General features: G+C 38.7%; 4 protein-coding genes across 7 annotated transcripts; 3 read left to right on the forward strand and 1 right to left on the reverse strand.

The window, feature by feature from the left end:
- The first annotated feature begins 1,651 nt into the window (after positions 1 to 1,651).
- LOC116188257 (elongation factor 1-alpha) lies at positions 1,652 to 8,247 on the forward strand. Of its 3 annotated transcripts, XM_031517491.1 has the most exons (12): positions 1,652 to 1,962; positions 2,072 to 2,166; positions 2,960 to 3,124; positions 3,615 to 3,836; positions 3,991 to 4,068; positions 4,589 to 4,992; positions 5,101 to 5,211; positions 5,917 to 6,404; positions 6,586 to 6,754; positions 7,091 to 7,330; positions 7,416 to 7,550; positions 7,949 to 8,247. In XM_031517491.1, exons 2-12 carry the CDS (start codon positions 2,076 to 2,078, stop codon positions 8,072 to 8,074), a joined length of 2,229 nt encoding a protein of 742 aa, XP_031373351.1. In that variant the 5' UTR covers positions 1,652 to 1,962; positions 2,072 to 2,075; the 3' UTR covers positions 8,075 to 8,247. The 3 variants fall into 3 exon arrangements, with proteins under 3 accessions (XP_031373351.1, XP_031373353.1, XP_031373352.1); XM_031517492.1 differs by lacking the exon at positions 3,615 to 3,836 and having other exon boundaries at positions 1,653 to 1,962; XM_031517493.1 differs by lacking the exons at positions 3,615 to 3,836; positions 3,991 to 4,068.
- A 955-nt stretch (positions 8,248 to 9,202) lies between these two features.
- Positions 9,203 to 12,548, forward strand: LOC116187632. 2 transcript variants are annotated; one of them, XM_031516481.1, is made up of 4 exons: positions 9,203 to 9,390; positions 9,809 to 10,805; positions 12,017 to 12,056; positions 12,226 to 12,548. In XM_031516481.1, the coding sequence occupies exons 2-3, from the start codon at positions 9,961 to 9,963 to the stop codon at positions 12,051 to 12,053; spliced, it is 882 nt and encodes a 293-aa protein (XP_031372341.1). In that variant the 5' UTR covers positions 9,203 to 9,390; positions 9,809 to 9,960; the 3' UTR covers positions 12,054 to 12,056; positions 12,226 to 12,548. The 2 variants fall into 2 exon arrangements, with proteins under 2 accessions (XP_031372341.1, XP_031372342.1); XM_031516482.1 differs by lacking the exon at positions 12,017 to 12,056.
- A 182-nt stretch (positions 12,549 to 12,730) lies between these two features.
- LOC116187631 (cytoplasmic 60S subunit biogenesis factor REI1 homolog 2-like) lies at positions 12,731 to 15,573 on the reverse strand. Its single transcript, XM_031516480.1, has 5 exons — positions 15,298 to 15,573; positions 14,261 to 14,845; positions 13,986 to 14,155; positions 13,615 to 13,833; positions 12,731 to 13,128 (listed from the first exon to the last, which is right to left on the reverse strand). Exons 1-5 carry the CDS (start codon positions 15,400 to 15,402, stop codon positions 12,969 to 12,971), a joined length of 1,239 nt encoding a protein of 412 aa, XP_031372340.1. The 5' UTR covers positions 15,403 to 15,573; the 3' UTR covers positions 12,731 to 12,968.
- A 2,002-nt stretch (positions 15,574 to 17,575) lies between these two features.
- On the forward strand, positions 17,576 to 22,813 carry LOC116187832 (protein KAKU4). The gene is made up of 12 exons (XM_031516792.1): positions 17,576 to 17,924; positions 18,421 to 18,488; positions 19,395 to 19,510; positions 19,590 to 19,705; positions 19,807 to 19,922; positions 20,017 to 20,205; positions 20,379 to 20,685; positions 20,788 to 20,862; positions 21,110 to 21,152; positions 21,465 to 21,541; positions 21,995 to 22,091; positions 22,165 to 22,813. The coding sequence occupies exons 1-12, from the start codon at positions 17,669 to 17,671 to the stop codon at positions 22,457 to 22,459; spliced, it is 1,755 nt and encodes a 584-aa protein (XP_031372652.1). The 5' UTR covers positions 17,576 to 17,668; the 3' UTR covers positions 22,460 to 22,813.
- Positions 22,814 to 23,031: the final 218 nt, after the last annotated feature.

Raw genomic sequence — 23,031 nt, forward strand, 5'->3', positions numbered from 1 at the left:
TATTTTTCAATTACATTAATCCAAGAACATTTATCAGAATTTATTGTTGCTCATGTAAATTTTACAAATTTATGATTTTATTTAAGCATTTATAGTGCTAAATAAATATAATAAGTTATATATATTATTAATTTCAATATCCTAACATTATCATCAATTTTGTACAGAAAATGCAAGTGTTAATCTAATAAATATCCAGTATAGTTTTAGTCATATATATCATTTTTAATATTATATGCTTTTTTTTGGTAAAATTTTAATATTTTCGTTGACATTAATGATTTGTTTTTGCTTAATTTATCAAATAACGGTATTTTATATTTTGTTAGTATTTGAATGTTTTCAAATTATGTTATTTTTATTTAATATTTACAAAATATGTTATTTTGCTAATATTTACAGATGATATTTCTATATCCTTTTATACGTTTTCAAATGCATTAATTGAATAGCATTTATTACACTTCAAGTTAATTTTACTAACATATCGATTTGTAATACTACATAAATATAATAAGTTATATATATTTATTATTATTTTGAATATCCTAACACGATCATCAATTATATATATAAAATGCAAGTGTTAATCTAATAAAATTAAAAGTACCCGATATAGTTTTATTCATATATATATATGTGTATGATATTATATGGTTTTTTTGTAAAACTTTAATAGTTTTATTGACATTAATGATTCATTTTTGCTTACTTTTGTCAAAAATGTTATCATATATTTTGTTAGTATTTTTATGTTTTCAAATTATATCTCCAAATAATATTTATATGTCTTTTTATACTTTAAATGCATTAGTTGAAGAGCATTTAGCGCACTTCAAGTTAATTTTACTAATTTTACTAATATATAAAATATTAGTGATGGATTTACCATTTTGTCTCGATTTATTAAGGTGTTGTCAACGATATATATATATATATATAGATTGATGTGCGTACTTTAAACTGTGACGGTCAATGAACACTATTATAAATGAAATATGATTGATATTGAATTATCAAAACATTCTTTTTTATTCATATTTCATCATAAACTATCTTTTAAAAAGTTATTAAGAAAAAAGGTTTTATTTAAAGCTACTATAAAGATTGAGTTTGGTTTCGAAATCATTATTCAACTCCAGCCCCACTCCACTCCGCATCATTTTCCCTTTAATTAATGTAATCATTATTTTTTATCTTTTTCTTTCATTTAATAATAAATTATTACTCATACTTTTTATAACTATTATCACAAATAATTTTTTAATAATAAATTCATCATTTAATTTTACATCTATATATATTTACTTTTTTATCTTTCTCTCCAATTTAATAATAATTTCTCAAATTCACTTTTTTATAACTATTATTAAAATTAATTTTTAATAATACATTTTTCGTATATTATATTTTTATCATTTAGGCAAGAACGAAGTGGAGTAAATTTCTAATTCTGAAACCAAATGAACCCCTAGGACAAGAATAAGTCAATTCATTATCTTCATCGATTCTCGACCAAAAAAATTTCTTAAAAGTATATTTTCCAACATAATATAATATTCGAAGAAAATTTTTTGTCTTTTATTTTAAAAAAATATCTATAGTTTTTTTTTGTATTTAATAAAAAAAGAATTTTTTTTTATACAGATAGAATAGAAGAGAATTTTGCTTGTCCCTTACCTTAGTTGAGCTGAGCTGAGGCATCGAGAGAGATAGAGAAAGAGAGCCATCGAAAGATTCGAAACGACAACTTCGTCTTCACCTCTCCCGATTTCACTTCCCACCTCCGGTTTTGCTTCTACATGAGAGTTTAACTGCTTCCCTCCATCGTCTCCCTCATCGCTTCGCTTTTTCCAAGCACTGCGATTTCAATCCGAGGTTCTACCGTGAGTAGGGAATTCATGTCCCTGCCGTGATTGCTGGCTTATCAGATTACTATACTTCAAAGCTTAGCTCTGTGAGGTCTGCTCTGGTTTGTCGATTTGCGTGTGGTATTTTATTTCTTTTTTTTTTTTTGGTGATTTCGAGCTCAGTGCCGATCCAATTTGGGCGCCTTAATTGGGTCTTGCAGGAAGATGCCGCGGAAGGTCTTTGATGGAGTTGATTATGATGATGGTTACGATGACGACTATGACTACGATGACCTCGACGATGCCGATTACTATGGTGAGTGAGCTTATCTGTCGTATGGGCATGCTGGTTTGGGCTTTCGCGAGCATTGGTGTTTAAAGCTGGACTTTTGGAAACTGTCAGTGCTGTGAAGATTGAATATTTCAGTCCTCCTTGGATGAATTCAATAGTTTTGAGTGCATTGTCCATTTAAAGTTCACATTGTTATCCCTATCCTTCACTACAATGGTCGATGACAATCGAGTTATGCTTTCACAGTTTCAAGCTTGCGGACGGATGTTAATGTCCACCTTGACTTTGTTTCCTGCATCCTGTCCTGGTTGCAGTGGATTTGGTGATTTGGGATTATTTTAGTCGCGTTCCGCTGTTGGTTTGCTTTGTCGGGTTTTACTTTGGCTGCATTCCTAAGTAAGAGTCATTACTTGGGGATGTGCTTGAGCTCCCCGCAGTGTTATGTTGGCCGTCATTGTCAGTTAATGATGATGAATATAGATTTTGTAATTTGAAATGCTGATCAAAGTTAATGTAGGGGTCTAATTAGGTGATGTGGCTTTTGTCATAAAGAAATTTTATGGTATCATTGGACTGATACTGGTTTGTAACTCTATATTCTTTTTCCCCTAAAATTAATTGTTTTATAATTTTGACCCGACGAACTATGTAAAATCATAGATCTACTGATGTGTGATTAAGATGACCACCTTAGTCATTCATTCTCATTGGGCTCATGTAATTGGACTCTTGTACATTTAGTCTAACTTTAGTTATATGTTTGCAGGTTGCTCATTTTCTGATCATCTGCTTTCTAACATTTACTTCCTTGAAACAGGTAAAGCACAACCCTCGGAGCCAGTTAAAGAAACTATTAAGCGGGGAACTTGGAGTTGCCCTATCTGTACATACGATAATGATGAGAGCATGACTGCATGTGATATATGTGGGGTTTTTCGAAATCCTTTGCCGCATATGAACAACAATCATGACAAGAAAACAGGTACTGGTGTCTCGTGCTCTGGAGGTGCACTATCCTTTTCTTTTTTTTTTTTTGGTCAATGCACTATCATTACCTGTAACATCATCTTGGGTACAGAGGATTGGACACATAATGAAAAGGAACTTGTATTTAAAATGTTTGAATTGCATTTGGCCTTACCTTTCTATTTTGTTTGTATTTCTTTGTACTAGACATGGCTGAATAACTAACTTATTGCATGAACCGTCCTTCCGTTGTTCTTATAATTTATATTATGTCAAACCCTAAAACACCCATTGACTTATCCTTTCCCCTCTTATTCGATCTTTCATGTGTACAGTACAATAAATGTATTCTGGATTCTTGCTCCCATGTATGTCTTGGCTTATAAATTGGGATGTCTGTTCTTCTAGCTATCCCACACTTGCAACACTTTCTAAACTAGCACGTTATAGTATTACTTTAGTCCGATGTTCTGTGTTCTGTTATAGATTAGATCTTTTTCATGCAGTTAATGGCATGTGTAAAGTCTCTGGAGTATCCAAAAAGGCCAGGGCACTCTTTGCAACATTGCCCCATCGGACACCCAAAAAGGTTTTATTATGTCAACAGCAGGCCGGTGATGGTTTGATGGAAGAGGGCCATCACTTATATGAGCCTGGAAGAATCCAAGGACCCTTGCATGAATTTTGTGATGTTGTCAGTTCTCAGTTCCGCAAAAATGTCAAAATAGGTCCGCACATTAGACATTGAAACCAATCTCTGAAAACTTGTAAATATTTATCATCACCAACAATAATATCTTGTTCTGGCATGTCAACCATTTTTCTTTTTTGGACCTTTAACGAATTATAAAAATAATAATCCACCCGTGCTTGTCTTTATAGTCCCATTCAAGTTTGATGCCCCATCCCCTGATGACATTGTCTCTAATGGGCTGCGTTCTTCAAAAACAGCTTCTAAAGGTATTCCTCTATGACTGATGAGAATCTCGATTTTAAATTAAAACTATTAATCTTCTTGTTTTACTTAATGATGGAATTAGACATTTGGTGAACTAACTCTGCTTGTTTGAAAATAATATTCTTTCTCTGGAACAGATATCTTGTGGTTTTAGATAGTGAATCTTTTTTCCTTGGAACTGTTATTTTGCTGTCTTTGGCTTTTTGGCCGCAGCTGGAAATGATCTTTCGTATCACTAGTGCAAGAAAAATATTTACATAGAAAGGGTCAGTACTGTCAAATTGGCTTATGTATTGTCTCATTTATAGGCATAAGCTGCACAAATGAGTTGTTTTTTTGGATGAATATTCACGGTATGTGGTCATGCAGTTATAGTGGACCTGTTTTCAAAAGAGAGTTGAAATTCCATCTTTCTGGTGGTGCTAGGTGTCATTGGATCTATCTTTAATGGTTATACATTCCATCTTATTTTATTGATTGAATTACATATATCATAATTTTCAAGGGTTTCTGCTGTTGCAGCCACTGCTAAAACATCTGATAGCTCATCAGCGAAGACACAGTGGAGCAAAACTAATAATGTTGAGGATAACAATCATGTGAAAGATGGAGTTCTGCGCTTACAGGCTAACAACAAAGCCTCAGCAAGCTCATCAATATCAAAGGAAAGTATTCCGAGTATGGAAAGCTCTTCAAAGCTCAGTACTGGGAATGAACAGTTGGGGGATCAAGTTTCTGGTGCATCGAGTAGACGCAATCGTATGGGCGAGGGTACTCCATCAGTCGAAGAGATAAGACCCCAAAGTCATAACCGAGGCATGAGCAAGTCGGATTTGCCTTCTAAATCACGAGCACCTTATAAGCCGGAAAAGTGGATGCTCCCAGAAAAAGAAGGCAGTGATTTGAATCAACTGAATCTCGCAATTGTAAGTCTTTCAATCTTGTCTTTTATCTGCTGTTGTGTCCTTTCAAAATATGAGTTCAGCTTGAGCATGATAGTGGTATTCCTATTGATGTTTTCGATGTCTGTTTAGGTTGGCCATGTGGATTCCGGAAAATCGACACTTTCAGGGAGACTACTGCACTTATTAGGGCGAATATCTCAAAAGCAAATGCACAAGTACGAAAAAGAGGCCAAAATACAGGTAGTGTCATCCTTTCGATGTGCTCTTTTTATCCAGGACCACCACCATCTGGGTCCTAGTCTCTCTATGATGTGGTAAAAGAGCCAACCTGGGTCCATAAACACCTCCCAAACCCATTGATCTGGGTAACCTGCCTTCTCCAAAGCCCAAGGCCATGTTTGCCCTACTGTGACAGGGGCCTTTCTTGTGGCTTGAGATGAGCCGCCGCTTGACTAGCTTGCTAGGCTCTCTTAGCTCATTAACTCTGAGGGTCATATATATAGGCAATTTGGGTTGATTCGTAAATCTCTCATGGGGTGCCTATAGCATATTAAATTAGAGGGTTGAGAGCTGGCCCTAATTGTGAGACCTTTCTTTTACTACTTGACCAACTTTCTTTTACTGCCGACTGACCCACTGTTGGGTTCTCTTGTCTCTCTCCTCTGATGATAGTACATAATGTTTCATTTTATTTATGTTGTTTAGTGCAATCAGGGCAAGAGCTCTTTAATTTAGGTCATATGTCTTATGCTTGTGTTACCTATACCATGTTAAATGAGAGGGTTGAGAGCTGGACCTTATCGTGAGACCTTCTTATACTGCTTGACCAACTTTCTTGAACTGCCTACCCACTGTTGGGTTCTCTTGTCTCTCTCTCTCTCTCTCTCTCTCTCATGCTAGTATAGCCATATGTACTTTTTAATTTATGTGTTCCCATGCAATCAGGGCAAGGGCTCTTTTGCTTATGCTTGGGCACTGGATGAGAGCCCCGAAGAGCGGGAAAGAGGAATCACAATGACAGTCGGTGTTGCCTATTTCGATACCAAGAATTACCACGTGGTTGTGCTCGACTCTCCGGGACATAAGGACTTCATCCCAAATATGATTTCGGGAGCCACACAGGCTGATGCTGCAATCCTTGTGATAGATGCTTCTATCGGATCTTTCGAGGCAGGTGTGGACCCCACAAAAGGTCAAACTCGGGAGCATGCCCAATTGATAAGAAGCTTCGGTGTGGACCAGCTTATTGTTGCAATCAACAAAATGGATGTTGTGGAATATTCGAAGGAGAGATATGACACAATAAAGCAAAAGTTGGGAGCGTTCCTTCGTCTTTGCGGTTTCAAAGACTTGTCTGTGTTGTGGATTCCTTTGAGTGCGATGGAGAATCAGAATCTGGTCTCAGCTTCATCAGATGCTCGTCTACGATCTTGGTGAGTGTCAATTATATTACTTTCCTAATATGTGGTTTGGAAATTAAAAATTTTAGAGTACTTACAAAAGTACTTCCTGTTGTTGGCGAAGTTCCTGTGGGATCGTTAGATTCTTAATACTTATATTATATAAAATATTATATATGTGTGTGTGTGTGTGTGTGTGTGTGTGTGTGTGCAGGTATCAAGGACCTCATCTACTGGATGCTATTGACAGTCTCCAACCACCGACGAGAGATATATCCAAACCTGTAGTCATGCCTGTATGTGATGTTGTAAAATCACAGTCTACGGGTCAAGTCTCTGCCATTGGTAAATTGGCATCAGGAGCACTTCGAAGTGGATCAAAGGTATAATGTGGTTTACCTGTGTGGTTATAGCTAGGTCTAGCGATTACATACACGAAATGCAATGTGATTTGGTTTGCCAAGAAGTTGCTAAAGAAACTTGAATGCTAAACGATGGTTTTCACTTGAAAGTGACTCGTTTTGTCCCAATTGGAAGATGAAATGATATGTTTACATCTCAATGAAATCTTATAAGCATTCCGACCGGTAACATTTTGGTGAGATAAGTTTACGATAAGTAACGCATTGGATCACTGTATCCAGTTTCTTGTGAACTATGCCCTCAGTTGATATTATATTAAACATTCAACTTGCCCTGACTACCATTATGATATACAGGTTCTTGTTATGCCATCAGGAGATGTGGGAACTGTTAGGTCTTTGGAGAGAGATTCTCGTCCTTGTACTGTTGCAAGGGCTGGGGACAACGTGTCTGTTGTTCTTCATGGTGTGGAGGAAACTAACATAATGTCAGGGGATGTGCTCTGTCACCCTGAATTCCCAGTTCCAACGGCAAAGCACGTTGAATTAAAAGTTCTCGTCTTAGATGGATCTGCCCCGATTGTAATTGGTTCTCAGGTGGGATTATCAACTATGCAATTTCCTTGAATTTAATCTTCAATCCGGTTGGAGAGATTATGAACTTATTTTTTGCAATGAACAGTTGGAATTTCATGTTCATCATGCTAAAGAGGCTGCAAGGGTCGTGAAGATAATATCGTTGCTTGATCCTAAAACGGGCAAGGCTTCAAAGAAAACTCCCCGATGTCTCGTGGCGAAGCAGAGCGCGATACTGGAGGTGAGAACTAGACCGAGTTTTGAGAATTAGACTGAGCTTTGAACCGTCTACAGGTTTCAAGGGTTCTGCCCAAATTCGTAGAAGTCACATAGTTCACCTGAAAAAAACACTAACTTAAGACCTAAGGATGATAAAGCCAATCATATTAAGATTTTAATGTGTTCATTTGGAGATCCTACCTTTTGAAGAACCATACCAACAAGCAGGTACATGCGTGGTGGGCCGGTTGTATGGGTCCTACTGTGTGGTTCAGCTAACAGTCATGATTGGAGTTGCAACGAAGCGAATGACAATATTCCAAACTCTCGAGATTATGTTTACTAGACATGTTCATACATTTGACTCCCTTGTATTGAACTGATGATATATTGATATGTTTGTATATTCTTACATTTCAGGTGGTTCTAAATGGATCCGTATGTGCAGAAGAGTACTCGAACTGTAAAGCTCTAGGCAGGGTGTCCCTGAGATCGTTAGGGAGAACAGTCGCCGTAGGAGTCATTACCCGACTAATAGAGGATTAAGAATAGGCCTCTTCATTTTTCTTGCCCTTCGCTTTTTGGCAAATCGTCATGTCTCGGTTTTTGATTCCCTGTGCATTAGATACAATGGATGTATGTATAATTTATTGATTCTTTTGAGTGATAACCAAATGTTTACCTCCAACATAATATATGGGTTTGAAGTTCAGGCCGAATCGACCCACTGGGCGGTCCTAACCATGCACTGGGATCCTCGGCAGTCCCGGTTCGCAGAAATGCCAAATATGCAAGTCCCGAGCTGACCGGTTCCTAATATTTGACGGATTAGTTTATCTTACATGTATATGTCGTTATCGAAAATCCGGTTGGAGCAACCGGGCCACTGGTGTACGAGCACATGCTGGCCGGTTCAATATCTGGTTCGGGTCGGGAAGTTGAACTTCTGTTCTCTCAATGGATAAACATGATAAGATTTTGACAATATATTTCCTTATTGGGCAAAAATAATGCAAATAATAAATATTATTTGACTTTTGTTTTTTCTATATTGAAGCTTTGACTTTGGGAACGCCCTGAAGCAGGCAGCTATTCTTGACTTCGGATTTAACGGGAAATGAAAAAGAGAAAACAAAATTCCTTTGGAAACAAGCAGTGAATCTGTTAAAGGACACTTAAGGAAAAAAAAATGAATTTTAGGGGTTTGGGAAAATTCCTTTTAGATTTTTGCTGGCAGTGAATAAATTCTCAATAAATCGATAATTCTTGAAATATGATGATGAGATTATCAGGATTTATAAGCTGAATATGCAATTATCTCGATGTTATGATAATTTCGAAATTATTTGTATTTATCTTGATTTCTGATAATTTCGAAATTATTTGCTATATTCGAGTGATTTTGCGCTAAAAGTTAGTTGTATTTTTCGGGAAAATTTTCGGTAACGAGTTTATTTTTTATCAATCAACAATGTTGAGAAAAATATTTTGAGGAGGGAAAAAAATATTGTGAAAGCATCAAAAAATTGGAAATTAAAAAGAAAAAAATGAATAAAAGAATGACTCGAAGTTGGAAATGTTCGGTCGGAAGGGCATATGCGTCATTCAACAACAAATCATTCCTCACTTTCCTGACCATTATATATAAAACGATGATCACAGAAATACGTAAATTCAGACTTTTTTAGAGAGAGAGAGAGAGAGAGAGAGAGAGAGAGAGAGAGGAAGAAGGAGAAGAAGAGGAGAAAGAAGAAGAAGAAGAAGACGACGAAGACCGTACATATACAGTGAGCCTGACCTCTCTCTCAGAGGAAGGAGACGGGACACTCTTCACTCTCTATCTTCTGCTTTCTCTCTCGGAGGTTTGTTCTTCTGGTCGGTCATTTCCGCTTCCGATTGACGTACTGGACGCCTTCGGTTTTTGTTTGATCGGTCGCGTTCGTTGTTCGTGTTGGTTGTGATGCGATTTTTCTGCCGATTGTTAGCTCCTCAGCTCGATTTTTTTTAGTCTGACGGGATTGCCCTTCGATCATTTGTCTCTGAGCTCATTTGCGATTAATTGTTTGGTTGCGTCCCGCGATTGATCAGTGGCGCCTGCACAGTAGCTTCTGTTGTCTCCTCGGTATTTTAGTCATTGCGTGTTCAAGTTGGACTGAGCATGCGATTGTATTCACGTCAATCGCTCTATCTTGTACTCATGAGTGCTTTCTGATGGTCATCTCTGACCAGTCCGGTGTTGAATTGAATCGAATCTGACGTTGTATCTCCTTGATTTTTCAGCTACGCAATGGTGCTTGTATGCTCATCATGCAAATTGGGTACCTTCAGATCAATCTGTATATATGATGTGAATACTTAAGGTGTGGTGTATAGGCTTTTTATGGTCTTCTAAGCTTCGGGCAAAGGAGAGAGACTGTAAAAGCGCGTTGACCATGGAAGTTCAGGTGAAGAATCCATGGGAAGATGTGGTTTGCCCCATATGTCTGGATTTCCCTCACAACTGCGTCCTCCTCCAGTGTTCCTCGTATGACAAAGGATGTCGTCCTTTTGTTTGTGATACAGACCACTTGCACTCGAATTGTCTGGACCGCTTTAGGAGTGCTTATGGTATGACATCAACCTCTCCCTCCGAGCATTCTTCTGTATCAGATGCCTGTCCAGAGAATCCTGAAGGTGATTCCAGGCCTACCTGTCCTTTGTGCAGAGGTGAAGTTACGGGATGGGTGATCATCGACGAGGCCCGTGCCTACCTGGACAGGAAGCAGCGGTGTTGTGAAGAGTTGCGATGTTCTTTTACGGGCGCTTTCCTTGAATTGCAGAAGCATGCCCGCCTGGAGCATCCTCATGCTCGGCCTTCTAAGATCGATCCTGCTCGGCAACTTGATTGGGAAAATTTCCAGCAGTCCTCCGAGATCATAGATGTGTTGAGTACCATTCATTCAGAAGTTCCTCGTGGAGTTGTTTTGGGAGATTATGTTATTGAATACGGGGACAATGATACTGGAGATGAGTTTGAGGATTTCCCAGGAGATGATGGCAATTGGTGGACATCATGTATTCTGTATCAGGTATTTGATAACTTTAGGAGTTCGAGGAATAGGAGAAGGTCAAGGGTTGGTGATGCAAGAAGAGGAAACCGCCGTGCCAGCAACGATGCCTCAAATTCTGACGAGGGTTCTGTGGCATCTGTAGAGTTTCCTGAATATAGAGCAGACGAGTTTGATGATGAATATGTCAGCTCAAGAGGTCCTTCATCGGGTCGCTCAAGGCATCGCAGGTCAGCCTCAAGCTTCCTTGTTTATTAATTTTCAGGTGTCTGAACCATGATTAGTTCATCTAGAAGCCTGAGTCTGCTCTGTTTTTTGGGTTTGTGATACAATATGATCCTCATGAACTTGAGAGTTCCATATTTGATTATGTAATTTAAGATATATCAGCTGAGAAAATGAGCCCTATCCACTATTTTCCCCCTCAAGAAAAAGTGAAGCCGAAATAAGAGGGAGAGGGGTTTAAAATTGTTGAGCAATGATAGCTGTAATAATCCTTTCTTTTCTTTATCGGCTATTTCAGCGTGCATGGGCCTATTACTCCTACAAGTAATCTATCTACTAAACTTCAGTTTGATGCTGATGGTTGATGTAAAAATTTGGCATGGTGAACTTGAGATTGGTGTCTTATTGTTCTATTAAACTGAGATATCATGGTTGGGATGAATGAAATTCGGAACCCCAATCTAATTCAGGGTGTACATAAGAATGATTCGTGTTTGCACAGGCCATCTATATAATACAAAAACTTGAAAACAGTGTAATAAATAGTGGCATGATTGTAAATATATATACAACTTGGGTTAAATATGATTAAATTAGTAAATGCATATAAATTAAAATCAAATTTCGAAAAAATAATAATTTTGAAAAAGTTACTCTACTACTTCAATATAGTAGTAATATATTAATTAATCGCAATCCTTTAAGATATTTGGATATAATTATTTATATACTATAGGAAAAAGAAATAGCATCATGAAATTTTTGAAATTTAACTAAAAATAGTAAATTTTGAATTAGGTAATTTCAATTATATTTGTAGTAAAAGTCTTGTGCAACGCACGGGTAAAAAAACCTAGTATAATTATAATAATTTGGGATCATATGGTGCTGCTTTTTGCCCAATTGAAATTTTCTTTACTTGGTAAATTCCATTTTAGTGGTGGAAGAAAATTATGTCCGTGGGATACTTGCAGCATAGATATTAATTTGGGATCATATGGTGCTTCATTTGCCCAATTGAGATTTTCTTTACTTGGTAAATTCAATTTTAGTGGTGGGGAAAATTATGTCTGGGATACTTCCAGCATAGATATTCATGTAGGTTGGCAAGTTTAGGGTAAGCTTGCTCTCTCTTGTCGGATTTGCCAAGTTAAATTATCCCTCAAGATTCTGTTATTCTACTAATGTTATACACTCTTTTCGTTGGATATCACAGTTCCCGTAGACGCCGTTCTCGCTTCTATGACAACTAGTAGGTATATGCTATTTCTGTACTTCTGGGCTTCTCCAGTTAAGAAATCAAGTCGGGGTTTTTGTGTTGTTTCTATATGTCTTTGTTATGGTTTAAAAGAACAAATGATCTCGTGAATAATGAGGCTTTCCTTCTGACTTTGATCATTCTAACTTGATCGCCACCCCTTGCAGATAGATGACTGGAGCCAAGCAGGAAAGGAAACGCAGTCCAGAAGTCGAGAAATGGTTGTTGTGGACAGTAGAGGGGAGAACTGTGGAACTCTCCATCACCATGGTAGTGTAGTAGCGTTTGGACTTGTTAAACGCCACATAGGGATTGCATGAAAGACGTGAATTATAGCCCTGCTTGGGCCACCAATCGATGTGGCTTTTGTCATGACTGTTTGATTTCGTTCGTTTTTCTCTTTTGGAGTGGATGTGATGGTTTTTGGATATTCTTTGAATTATGGAATATTTTGATGTCTAATTTCAGTCTGAATAGATTAATCTTGTCAGTTTCTTTTCTAGCAGCTGGTCAGATGAGGCCTTAGGCTGCAGATGTTATGTTAACAGAGCATTTGCAACTGTCAATCGGGAAAATCAGTTACGGACGTGGCCAACACTTCCGCAGATGATCACTTTCGACGTAACGCTGGCCTATTATTCAATTACCAGAGAGAGATATAAGGCAACTTGATAATTAACTGAGACAGATTCATTCGCCAGATTTTTCATTTGAAACCATGGACCATGGCATGGTAAGTCACTCGTTACAAGCCGTATCTGCGCCCAGAAAATAAGAAAAAAGAAAAAACCTTCGACTAGGATTCTTAAGAAACCGGTGTGCATATAATGCCATTTCCATCTCTGCATATTTATGTATGTTCTCTAAGCATATAATAGAGGCAGAGATAAATTATACAACCACCAGTGGACTAATACGGGACGTTCTTGGGCAGATTTCTGATGACATTACTCTTCATCCCGATCTTGGTTCGCATTGCTTCCACACCCGACCTATTCATCTCCTTCATGACCTTCATCCTCACCATTTGCTCCCTTGACTGCACAGTGGCTAATCCCATGCTCCGGTAACTGGAGAAAGGAAACAAGAGAAGGAACGAGCATTTTCAGTGTGAACCCTGGGGTATTCAAAAGTTCAATTGGGCCCCGACTAATCTAATCGAGTCAGGTCAATCCACTAGGGGGTAAAACTCTCCCAGCGTGAATTTTCTGCATTCACAATGACTCAAACCCGAGACTCTACTTAAGCGAAACAAGCGCCGAGCCGCTTAAATCAACCCACGTTGGTAGAAGGAACAAACATTTTCATCAAGAAAGAACAAGCATTTTAATCAACAGAGATTCTTGCCTAAACCGGATGTCATGGGTTCCTTTCCCCAACTAAATCACAGCAGGTGATCAGTATGGGTTCTGACATAATGATGCCAGATATGAATAATTAATGGCTCAATCTATCCTGGTGTACCGCAGATGCTAACCAAGAATTTTCATTGTCGAAAGTTTGTTCCTCATTACGTTTTCATACACAAGTGAGGAGGGGAGTTTAGAAGCACCAACCTTGAAGCCAGTGCGATAGTAAGAGCTGCATCATTCACAGATGATGGGCGAGGCTTTTGGCGATAGTAGCACATGTACTCTCGTGAGCCTAGGGATTTGGTGGAAACTCCAGCATCAGTTCTCCGAGTTATGATGAGCTCAGACCCAGCAGTTCCAAGTTGTACGTTGCTGCCCGAGTCCCCAACTGCAACCAGTTGTTTCCCATCCTCGTCCATGTAACTAAAAGGGAAAGGAAAATAGTAAAGAGACCCAGTAATCAAATAGGTAGGGGGAAATGAAAAAGAAGTTCGAAATAACAATCAGCTTCTTATGATTAAAGCTAGGCGGTCTGAGTCGTGGTCAGAATGAAAGAGCTGGTTGGACTTACGTACCTGCTGCTATAATCGTAGAACTCTTCTAATTCCGCTTCTTCCTCTTCCCCACCATCTCCATAGTGCACCTTGCAATGGCCTTTGGCAGCCATATGCTTTCGAACTGCTTCCACGCTGCTGAAGGGATGGCAGCGATCGTTACAGTACAAGCACATGTAATCTCTCTTCACCTGAAAAAACACAATGATCGTAGTCAACGGGTTAAATCAGATACCTCTGCAAAACCAATCGTTAGTAACATATAAGACAATGAATGACAAAAAAGTGATTCTTACTTTGAGACCAAGATAGGTGAGGAGCCCCTTTGGGTCTTTCAAATACGCAACATCGGGAATGAAGAACCCGTGCTGTTTGTGCATGTGAACCATGCAGCGGTCGATGCTATTATGCTTGTGATCGCACATAAAGCAACATGATGGGTCCAACTCAAATAAGTCATCATCTTCCTCACCGCTCACTTCCTCCATGTCATGGTCCTCATCCTCGTTCAACCCACTCATAGATTTTGTCGCCTCCCCAGCCAACTCCTCATCTGAACCAACTTCTTCCCACTCATCCTCACTCTCCTCGCTTTCAACATTGGCAAGCTGTTTGCGTGTGACAGGCTTATTCACAGCACGATGGGGTAGCGGTCTAACCGTTGTCCTCTCCTCTTCCTGATTTCCCGTACCTTGAGAAACCCTCGCGATATGATTCCGTGAATTGAGATGCTGGTCAAGGGCCTTATTGCTGCGGTATCCTTTGTTACAAATGCCACAGCTATAGAGCATGGGAGTTTCACTAGACTTATTCCTCTCTTGGGCGATTGCAGCTTGTCTAGCTAAGAACAGAGTCTCGGTCACCCCAGGAACTCCAGCGACCTGGATTTTTTCGAGATCAAATTGCATCAGGAATACTTGCCAGGATCCATTCGAATTCAAAACTGTTTGCCCAGCAAGACAATACGAATCTCCGACCAACATAACAAACTAAGAGTTCACTCGACATTCTAAGAATACACAGATGACAACACAAAGCACTGATTCATATTGAAGAAGAAGATACGAGAACACTCCCCAAATGATACACAAAGGCTATAATCACCATGACTGTCTCAAACCATTCAACTGTGGAATCGTATTACCAGACCATAGCGAGTTTCGGGCAGCCATGACTTTCTTGATATCACGATAACCATACATAATCCAATGCCTCTATCATATTGAGCTAATCAAACGAACCACCTCCAGAGAGAGAAAACATCGAACAACATCGGAATACGCGAAAAGGAAACAACTTTCGAGAGACAGAGAGGCAGAAAGAGAGAGGGGACCTTGCGCTTGAGATTGTAGCGGTGCCATTCTGACTTGTAATGGAGCTTCTGCTCAGCATCGTCGTTGAACTCCTTGTTGCAGGCGTTGCACGTCAACCCCGGCATCCTTCTTGCACAATCAGATTACGGGGCTGGTGATTGAATCGATTTCCCAGGTGAGATGAGCTTCCGGAACCCCCACAAGCAGGAGAGAAATAATGGATTTTGCGACTGCGAACTCTGCTCCTCTGTTCTGCGTTTCAATGGCGGACGAAGCAGGAAGGTACGATCTATAATATATAGGCGGCTCCGACAGTCCGTGTCGGTGTTGAAGATCCGATCTATAATATATGGGCCTCTTCTCAGCCCAATAATAATTCACGTTTTTTTTTCCCTCTCTTTTTTTTAATAATATCAGTTCAATTTCCATGTTTCAGGAGGAAAAAAAAAAGGTAAAATAAAAAATTCGGTGCAATTGCAATAATTTTTTTTTATACTTAAACAGAATTTTATTGAATTACTAAACGATATCCGAGATAAAAGAATAACTGACATGCAAGCATAGGAAATCAAAATCTGACATAAAGCCAAAGTGGACTAAGCCATGGGCAGAACAATTATCCGAACGAAAGGTCCAAGAGCAATGCCGATCTAATATCCGAAATAAGTAATCTAATTTCCCAAGGCTATGAATTGGGATTGGAGATGGCTTCCACAAGCAATAAGGCATCATATTCTAACCGTATCTTGTCCCAACCTCTATCGACAACAATGGAGAGCGCTTGTAATGCAGCCAATGTTTCTCGTAGAGAGGGGAGGGAGCTTCAACTGTGGAGTGCCAGGAGAGAATGGTCATTCCATCTAGCTAAGTTGCAAGTCCTACGAGACAAGTCATGTGCGAGCTCCATGCAGCGTCAGTGTTGATCTCGATGAAATCCCTGTGATGTCGCAAGACTGGCATGGAGTGAGCAGGGATGGGATTTCTTTGGGGGTTGGGAGCCTTCCTGGCCTTGGAATGTTCGTGATATGCAACAAAAACATGGTGAATTGCAATTGCAAGATCAAAAGTTTTGCCTATACATACACAATCATTCATCGGCTTCCAGAGCATATATAAGACAATGCAACCATATAATGTGAAATCATCACGGTCAATCCTATTCATCGCAAAGATAGTAGGTGGATTGAGAATAAAATCAACGAGAGCTTGCAGTGTAGAAGATGGAAAGCAACTATCAAGTAGCTTTCATGATGATTCTGTCCATGCAACTCGAAAGAAAATACACTCCTTAAAGAGATGCTTAAATTCATCGAGGTTGGACCAACAAATGGGGCATGGGTTGTCTCCCTGCACGAACCATGGAATATTTTCACTAGCAATTCTCAAAAAGTGGAATTTATAGTGTTCATGGATTTTCTTGGGCCAAATTGTCTTCCGTCTGAAGAAAGATGGATAATTTGTTTTAAAATATTCACGGTGCTTTTTCCTCCTATCCATTTAAAGATTTACCAGGATTAGAATACAACTCTTTTCATTGTATCTATTTTTAATTTTGGAAATACCATGGTTTTAATATGATTGACTTTCCAAATAAAATTAAACGTTCAAGTCCTTATTTTAACAATTGTTACATTTTTGTTTTAGAATCAAACCAAACAATTTGGCGACACTAGCATAAATTGTCTCGTATGGTGATTTTCTGGACAATTCATTTTAAAATAATACCAATAAATCTGGCCATATGCTTCATTATTGAGAAATCACACCAATAAGCTTATTTTCAAGTTTGCATTGTTTTTCTTTTATATCGTATTGGCTATACAAATTTAGCTTGAAGTCATAAAACTGTACAGAACATGAGAAAAATTGAGTATAATAAGACTACTAGTAAAGGAAAATGAGAAATTCTATCCTTTTTGATGAGTTTTCTTTTTGATGAATGAGAAATCCTATCCTTGAGTGTAACAATACATGTAATCACTTAAAAAAAATTTAATAATATGTAATTACTTCAAAAGATCTTTTATAGAAAATTAAGAGTGGATAGACAAATAAATAGAAAACAGAAAATAATAAAATGTACAATAATAAGAGTAATATAACATGTACTTACCTAAAAAAAAGAATCATTTAATAGCATGAAATCATGTAGAAAAATCTTTTATAGAAAATTAACAGTGGATAGACAAATAAATAGGAAAAAAATAAAAAAAAAATACAGTAAATAAAAAATGAAAAAAAGAAGAAGAGAAAATCCAAAAAAACAAGACAATTATATATCTCTCTCTCTCTCTCCCTCGCTCGAATTTACCTTAACCGCTCCGAACGAACCCCTCGTTAACCGCATTTTAACAGCATCCTCTCTCTCTCTCTCTCTCTTCCTGTTCAACAATGGCCGCTGCTGGTAGGTCACGCCCCGGATCGGGCGGCAAGATACTCCGGCCCCGGCGCGTCGCCCGGGTCGCCACCCCCTACGACCGCCCTCCCAATCCCAACCCCCGCCCTGAAAACCCTAGCTGGATCTCCAAGCTCCTCCTTTCCCCCACCCGGGTCATCGCCTCCGGTGCCGGCAAGTTCCTTTCTTCCGTCTTCGGGTCCGAATCTTCCTCGTCCTCGTCATCCTCTTCCGGCTCCGACTCTGGTTCCGGTAAGTTGTGCGACCCTCAATTTTGAGCTTCTCGTCGAATCTTTAGTTCCATTTTTCAGGTTCCTTCTAGCGGCGGCAGGAATTTGGTTATTTGAGGAGCAATGTAGGGTTTCTGAGAATACGCAAAGGAAATGGAGGATACATAGTTGAAAATGATGTTTTTCTTCCATTAATAGTGGAACTTGTAGTTTCTAAGTACACTTTCCGCCATGTGTTTCGAAGATTGTTTAAACATGTCCGATTTGTGTTGTCACCGACTCTTGATTATTTATATTTGCGCATTTCATTTAAAGGTCGGGTATTGGTTGATAACCTGTGGGTGGATCGTTTATGATGCTCTGGGAATACTTGATGTGGCCGTTTTTGTTGGCGCGATATCTGTTTGCAACCATGCACTTTAGTCTGTTACTCTGCCCATTTTGCGGAGGTAAAAGAAAATGATGGGAAAATGCCAGTTTTTAGTATTTGAACTTCAATTTTACCATTTTCTTTGCAGACAATGAAATTGATGAAGATGACAATGGTATTGATAAATGTTCAGCAGGGGGCGATGAATTGGACAAGGTTGGTACCTTCTTATTTCTGATCTCATGTAAGGCGTTGATTTTTAACTTCTTGAATTAGATTCAGCCTCTGCTTGATATTAGTTTGGATTTCAGGGAGATTCCTAGTTTAATAGATAGTTCTTGTTTTCTTTAACTAATTCGAAAGCATCAAATGAGCCCTGATTACCAGAGGCATTGTTTCTCATACAATAAATTTTATCTCTCTCTCTCTCTCTCTCTCTCTCTCTCTCTTTTTGAGTATTAAATGTAAAAGATTTTATCAGTTTCTCATTTGTATGAAGAGCTAATAAGGCGTTACATTTGCATTGAGGATTGCACAGTGATTCGGTTATAATCAGGTTGCTCTAAGCATATGCTTGAAGTTTAGCTTTTGGGATTATTATGTGAATTAGACAAAATTATTACTTCATACTGCTTGATATCATGTGTTTAATTATTGTTTATGGAAGTTAATTGTCTCATAAGTTGGTGATAGTTCATTGTTTTTCCTGTCACTTCAGCTTCTGTTATGCCTAAGTTGGTTTTAGCTGACTGTCATCTCAGAGTTGTCAATCTTTTTCTTAATTCTTAAACACCCAAGAGGCAAAAGTTCTATACGCTCCGCCCCTCCCCTCTCTTTCCCTCCATTTCACTCCTGTCCAAACAAAGCCTTATAGGCTAGTTTGCTGGGTTTGCAGTTGTTTTCATGTTCAGTTTGCTATATCTTTTCATCACCGTACTGTATGAGAGGAAATAGTTAGTAGTGCATTGGAATTTTTTCTACACTGGTCATCCTCATATTTGTTCATTAAATATTGTACAGTGGAGTGTTTTATAGATTGGTCATACTTATTTAATAGATTAACTACCGCGCCACTTGCAAGTTTTATCTGTATCTAGTGCTGATTTTTTCTGTTGTAATCAGGAGAAAGGAAATTCAGAAACAGCTGGACCTATAAGAAAAGAGTCCCAGCAAGCTGCAGTTAGAAATGAAAACAAGCTTTTAATTGAGCAGCTACTTTTGCGGGAGACTTTTTCTTGGTAATTGAAGATTCAATGATCCTTAGGATTATATTAGTCTTCTCTATCGGATTGCTCTAATCATCACTTTACTTGACAGGGAAGAATGCGAGAGGTTAACCAGTATAATTAGATCTAGAGTTGGGGAAGCTCCCGGGCACTTAGATAGAGAGGTTGCTATACTAAGTGATATGTGCAACAGAGCAGCTAACAAAGGTATCATTTTTTTTTTTCAGAAAAATATTTGAGATCATCGTTTTATTATGTGCTTACTATTGATTGCTTATTGATCATTGCTTATTCTGTTTAATTTTTAGATGTGGACATACCTGATCTCTGCAATACAGCTTTATTGGAGGCAAAAAAATGGTTGAAGGAGAAGAAATCAGCATTTAGTCCAGAGATAGAGTTAGATCCTAGTATATCCCCTCATGTTAGTGCCCATTTTCTGTTTCTGCTAGCCATTTCGATTGTCTATGGACAATGATTCCTCTGGCTCTGCATCAATTCTTTATACTTTGGCTCAGGTAAATGAAGGTCAAACTGGTTCACCAGTGGATGTGGCCAAATCATACATGAAGGACCGTCCTCCATGGACTTCTCCATGTTTTAATAGTGAAGCAGAGAAATCTGTATCGCCCATCGGCATACGGCTTTTTAAGGATGATGAACCATTGTCCATCGGTGGAAATTCCTTATCGTCTTCCAGGATTCAGGTGAGATAATGTTCTTTTTGCTTACTTTTCAGAAATTTCTTGTACACTTACCGGATAATGTACGAAACTTGGTCCTTGTAATCTTCAGCTTACATTTGCATCGTAATTTACTATGCAACTATTGCTGATTGGATCGATTTTTTTGCTGCTTTTCGTGTGAACTTGGATATTAGATGAAAAGGGATGCACCTATCATTGGATCATGGAATATTACAGAGGAAATACGGAGAGTGCGCTCTCAAGCGACAGAGCAGATGTTAAGAACGCCATCAACAAAGATGGATTTGACTGGATCTAAGCCAAGCTCTTCTGCAACAAAATTTGATTGGTCTCAATCTGTCTTGGAGTATAAATATAGTTTGAACTCCTCGGCGCCCATTAACTTAGAAACTGACATGGGAGATAAACAACGGACCTCTACAAATTTAATTGATGCATCATCCGACTTGCTGACATTGGACACTACTAATGGGCCCCCCAGTATGATATTTCTTGAATTTTTTCCATTTCAGTTCTATTGCTTTTGTAGCCTTAAGAGTTCCTCATAGATACTGATTATAGTTCCCGTTGGTTCGTTTGCAGAGACAACAGAAAATAGGTCGGACAATGAGCTGATATCACTTAATCCTCCAGTTTTGATATCGACTGACGATCAAGGTAATACTTCCAAGTCTCAGTGATAAGTTCCGGTTGTCTTGTTTCCTCTGCTTTTTGGGTGCTTGACAAGTGCTAAGTTTTGTTATCAACGTAGGATTTGCAATGTTATTTAATTTAGGTTTGATCATAAACCATCATTGTTGTAACTATGTGACAAATTGGTCAAATCTTTTGAGTATCTTATGAATGATTTAATAACCAATTAAAAATTGTTTTGTTGCGCTAACTCATGATATTTGTAATCTAGGTCTGGGAGATGGATCAGGAGATTCGAAAACCGTGGTGCCAAGGTGATTTGTTTTCTTGCGTTTAGTGGTGACTTGTGTCAATGTGCTTTCAATTTAGAGCTCATTATTCTCTAGTAAAATGAAATGATAAACCTTTTTCTTGTTCTTAATGCTTATTTTGTATTCAAGCGTATATGTTTTTAAGGGTCTCTTTTCATATTACAATGTCTCTGCCTTCCTTTCTTCTCCTTCTTCTTCTTCTTCTTTTTTTTTTTTTCCTTTTCTGTAAAACTTAAATTTCAGTTCCCTTATTTATTTACTTTACCTTTTTCCTTTATTTATTTATTATTTTATATTTTATATTTTGGTGTACAGTGACAATTGTGGTGTCGATGGGACTGCTCATAAGGACACCAATGGCAGCAGCCAGCAGCATGGTGACATTATACCTGGTAAGTTTTACGTGTAGGGTCCTTGTAAAGCAGCCTAGCCTTTAATAATTTTTGTGTCAGTCCTTCCTTCCGCATGACTTAACCAGTCAAACAATTGACGTTTCTGATGTGTGTTGTGTGTAAAGTGCAGTCACCTGTGCCTTACACTTCTTGATCGTGGATCTCTAATATTTACCAAAAGTAGTTATCTCTTGTATTCTTCATTTCTCTTTGAGTTGCATTTCCTCATGATCTTCGTCATGTTGGTTGATTTTGCTATCTAATTCAGTTAGTCACCCTATCTGTCAGGTTTACTATTGTTCTATTTAATGCATTTGATTTCACTTATATCTGTTGCTTTCTCCGAGTTTCATACCTAGGGACGGTATTACTTCAATTGTTTTCAGTAATATTACGTATTTTGGAATTGGGAGGGGACTTATTTGCTATCTTTGCCTTCTGGACCAATTCCAGATTCGAGGGTGAATGATGGGCCCTGCTCAATGTCGAAAGAAGGGACTGGGATTGGAGATGCATCTGCTCCTAATGGTCTCCCACATTCCACATCTAGGTAAAATCACTCTTATCCCTCAATTTTAAACATGATTTTCAAGTGAAGATTATTAAGATTTCCTCCCCTCTAGGTTGAATGCAGAAGAACGAGATATCAGGGCATATGACGAGGAGCAAAATCCTCCCACTTCAAGCCTTCCTACCTCCCATTTGGGGGAAACCCATGAGCCCCGGAATGAACCCTCAGTTGAGGCCCCAAACATGAATGAGAATGATGATATTGCCACTGGGTCGCAAAACAGTTCGAGTATGCAGTACGAGGAGATGTCGCAGGAAAGCCAGCAAAGTAGGAAGCCAGCTGCTTCGCCGAAACGGGGAAGGAAAGTGACGAGGTTCGGAAGGAAGGTCAGAGGTCGGGGCAAATGAATATGTTCAGTTTCCACAGCTCAGTTGTGTACTCGTTAGAGCTTTCTAAGTTAAAAGTGCAGGTGCAGGCTTAGACATGGGGTGTTAGCTAAGCATTAGATAGTGAAATGAATGTCATAATTTCCAGGTAACTTATCATCGCAGTTTGTTTTGTTGATGTTCCTTTTCCCTCTTGGGGGTCGTCTGAGTTTACTAGACTGCTGCCACGAGATTATTTGCTGTCGAGAGCTTAATCCGAAGAAAAGGTAGGGCTGATTTGTACAAGTAGAAGTTGGAACACTGTTTTGTTAGTCATGGACAAGATAGCCTATGGTTAACGTGTGAATTGTGAAATGTGGCAAAGCTCCTGATCCACTCTACGAACTTCACTTCGTTATGAACAGGCAGCCATTGTCTGGGTCCATAGTTTTCCTCATGATGGATCAGGTGGTCGGGATCACATTCCGATGTCCCGACATGTGGTCCTAGCAAGCCTGCTTATCGGTTGTCATAGGGCCAACCTGTTCTTAAGGCCTTGTCAAGTAATATAGTTTCATCACATTACCGAGACTTGCTACGTACTATGAAACTTT

The sequence above is a fragment of the Punica granatum genome, chromosome 8, assembly GCF_007655135.1.
Source record: "Punica granatum isolate Tunisia-2019 chromosome 8, ASM765513v2, whole genome shotgun sequence".
In the NCBI taxonomy this organism is placed as follows: Eukaryota; Viridiplantae; Streptophyta; class Magnoliopsida; order Myrtales; family Lythraceae; genus Punica; species Punica granatum.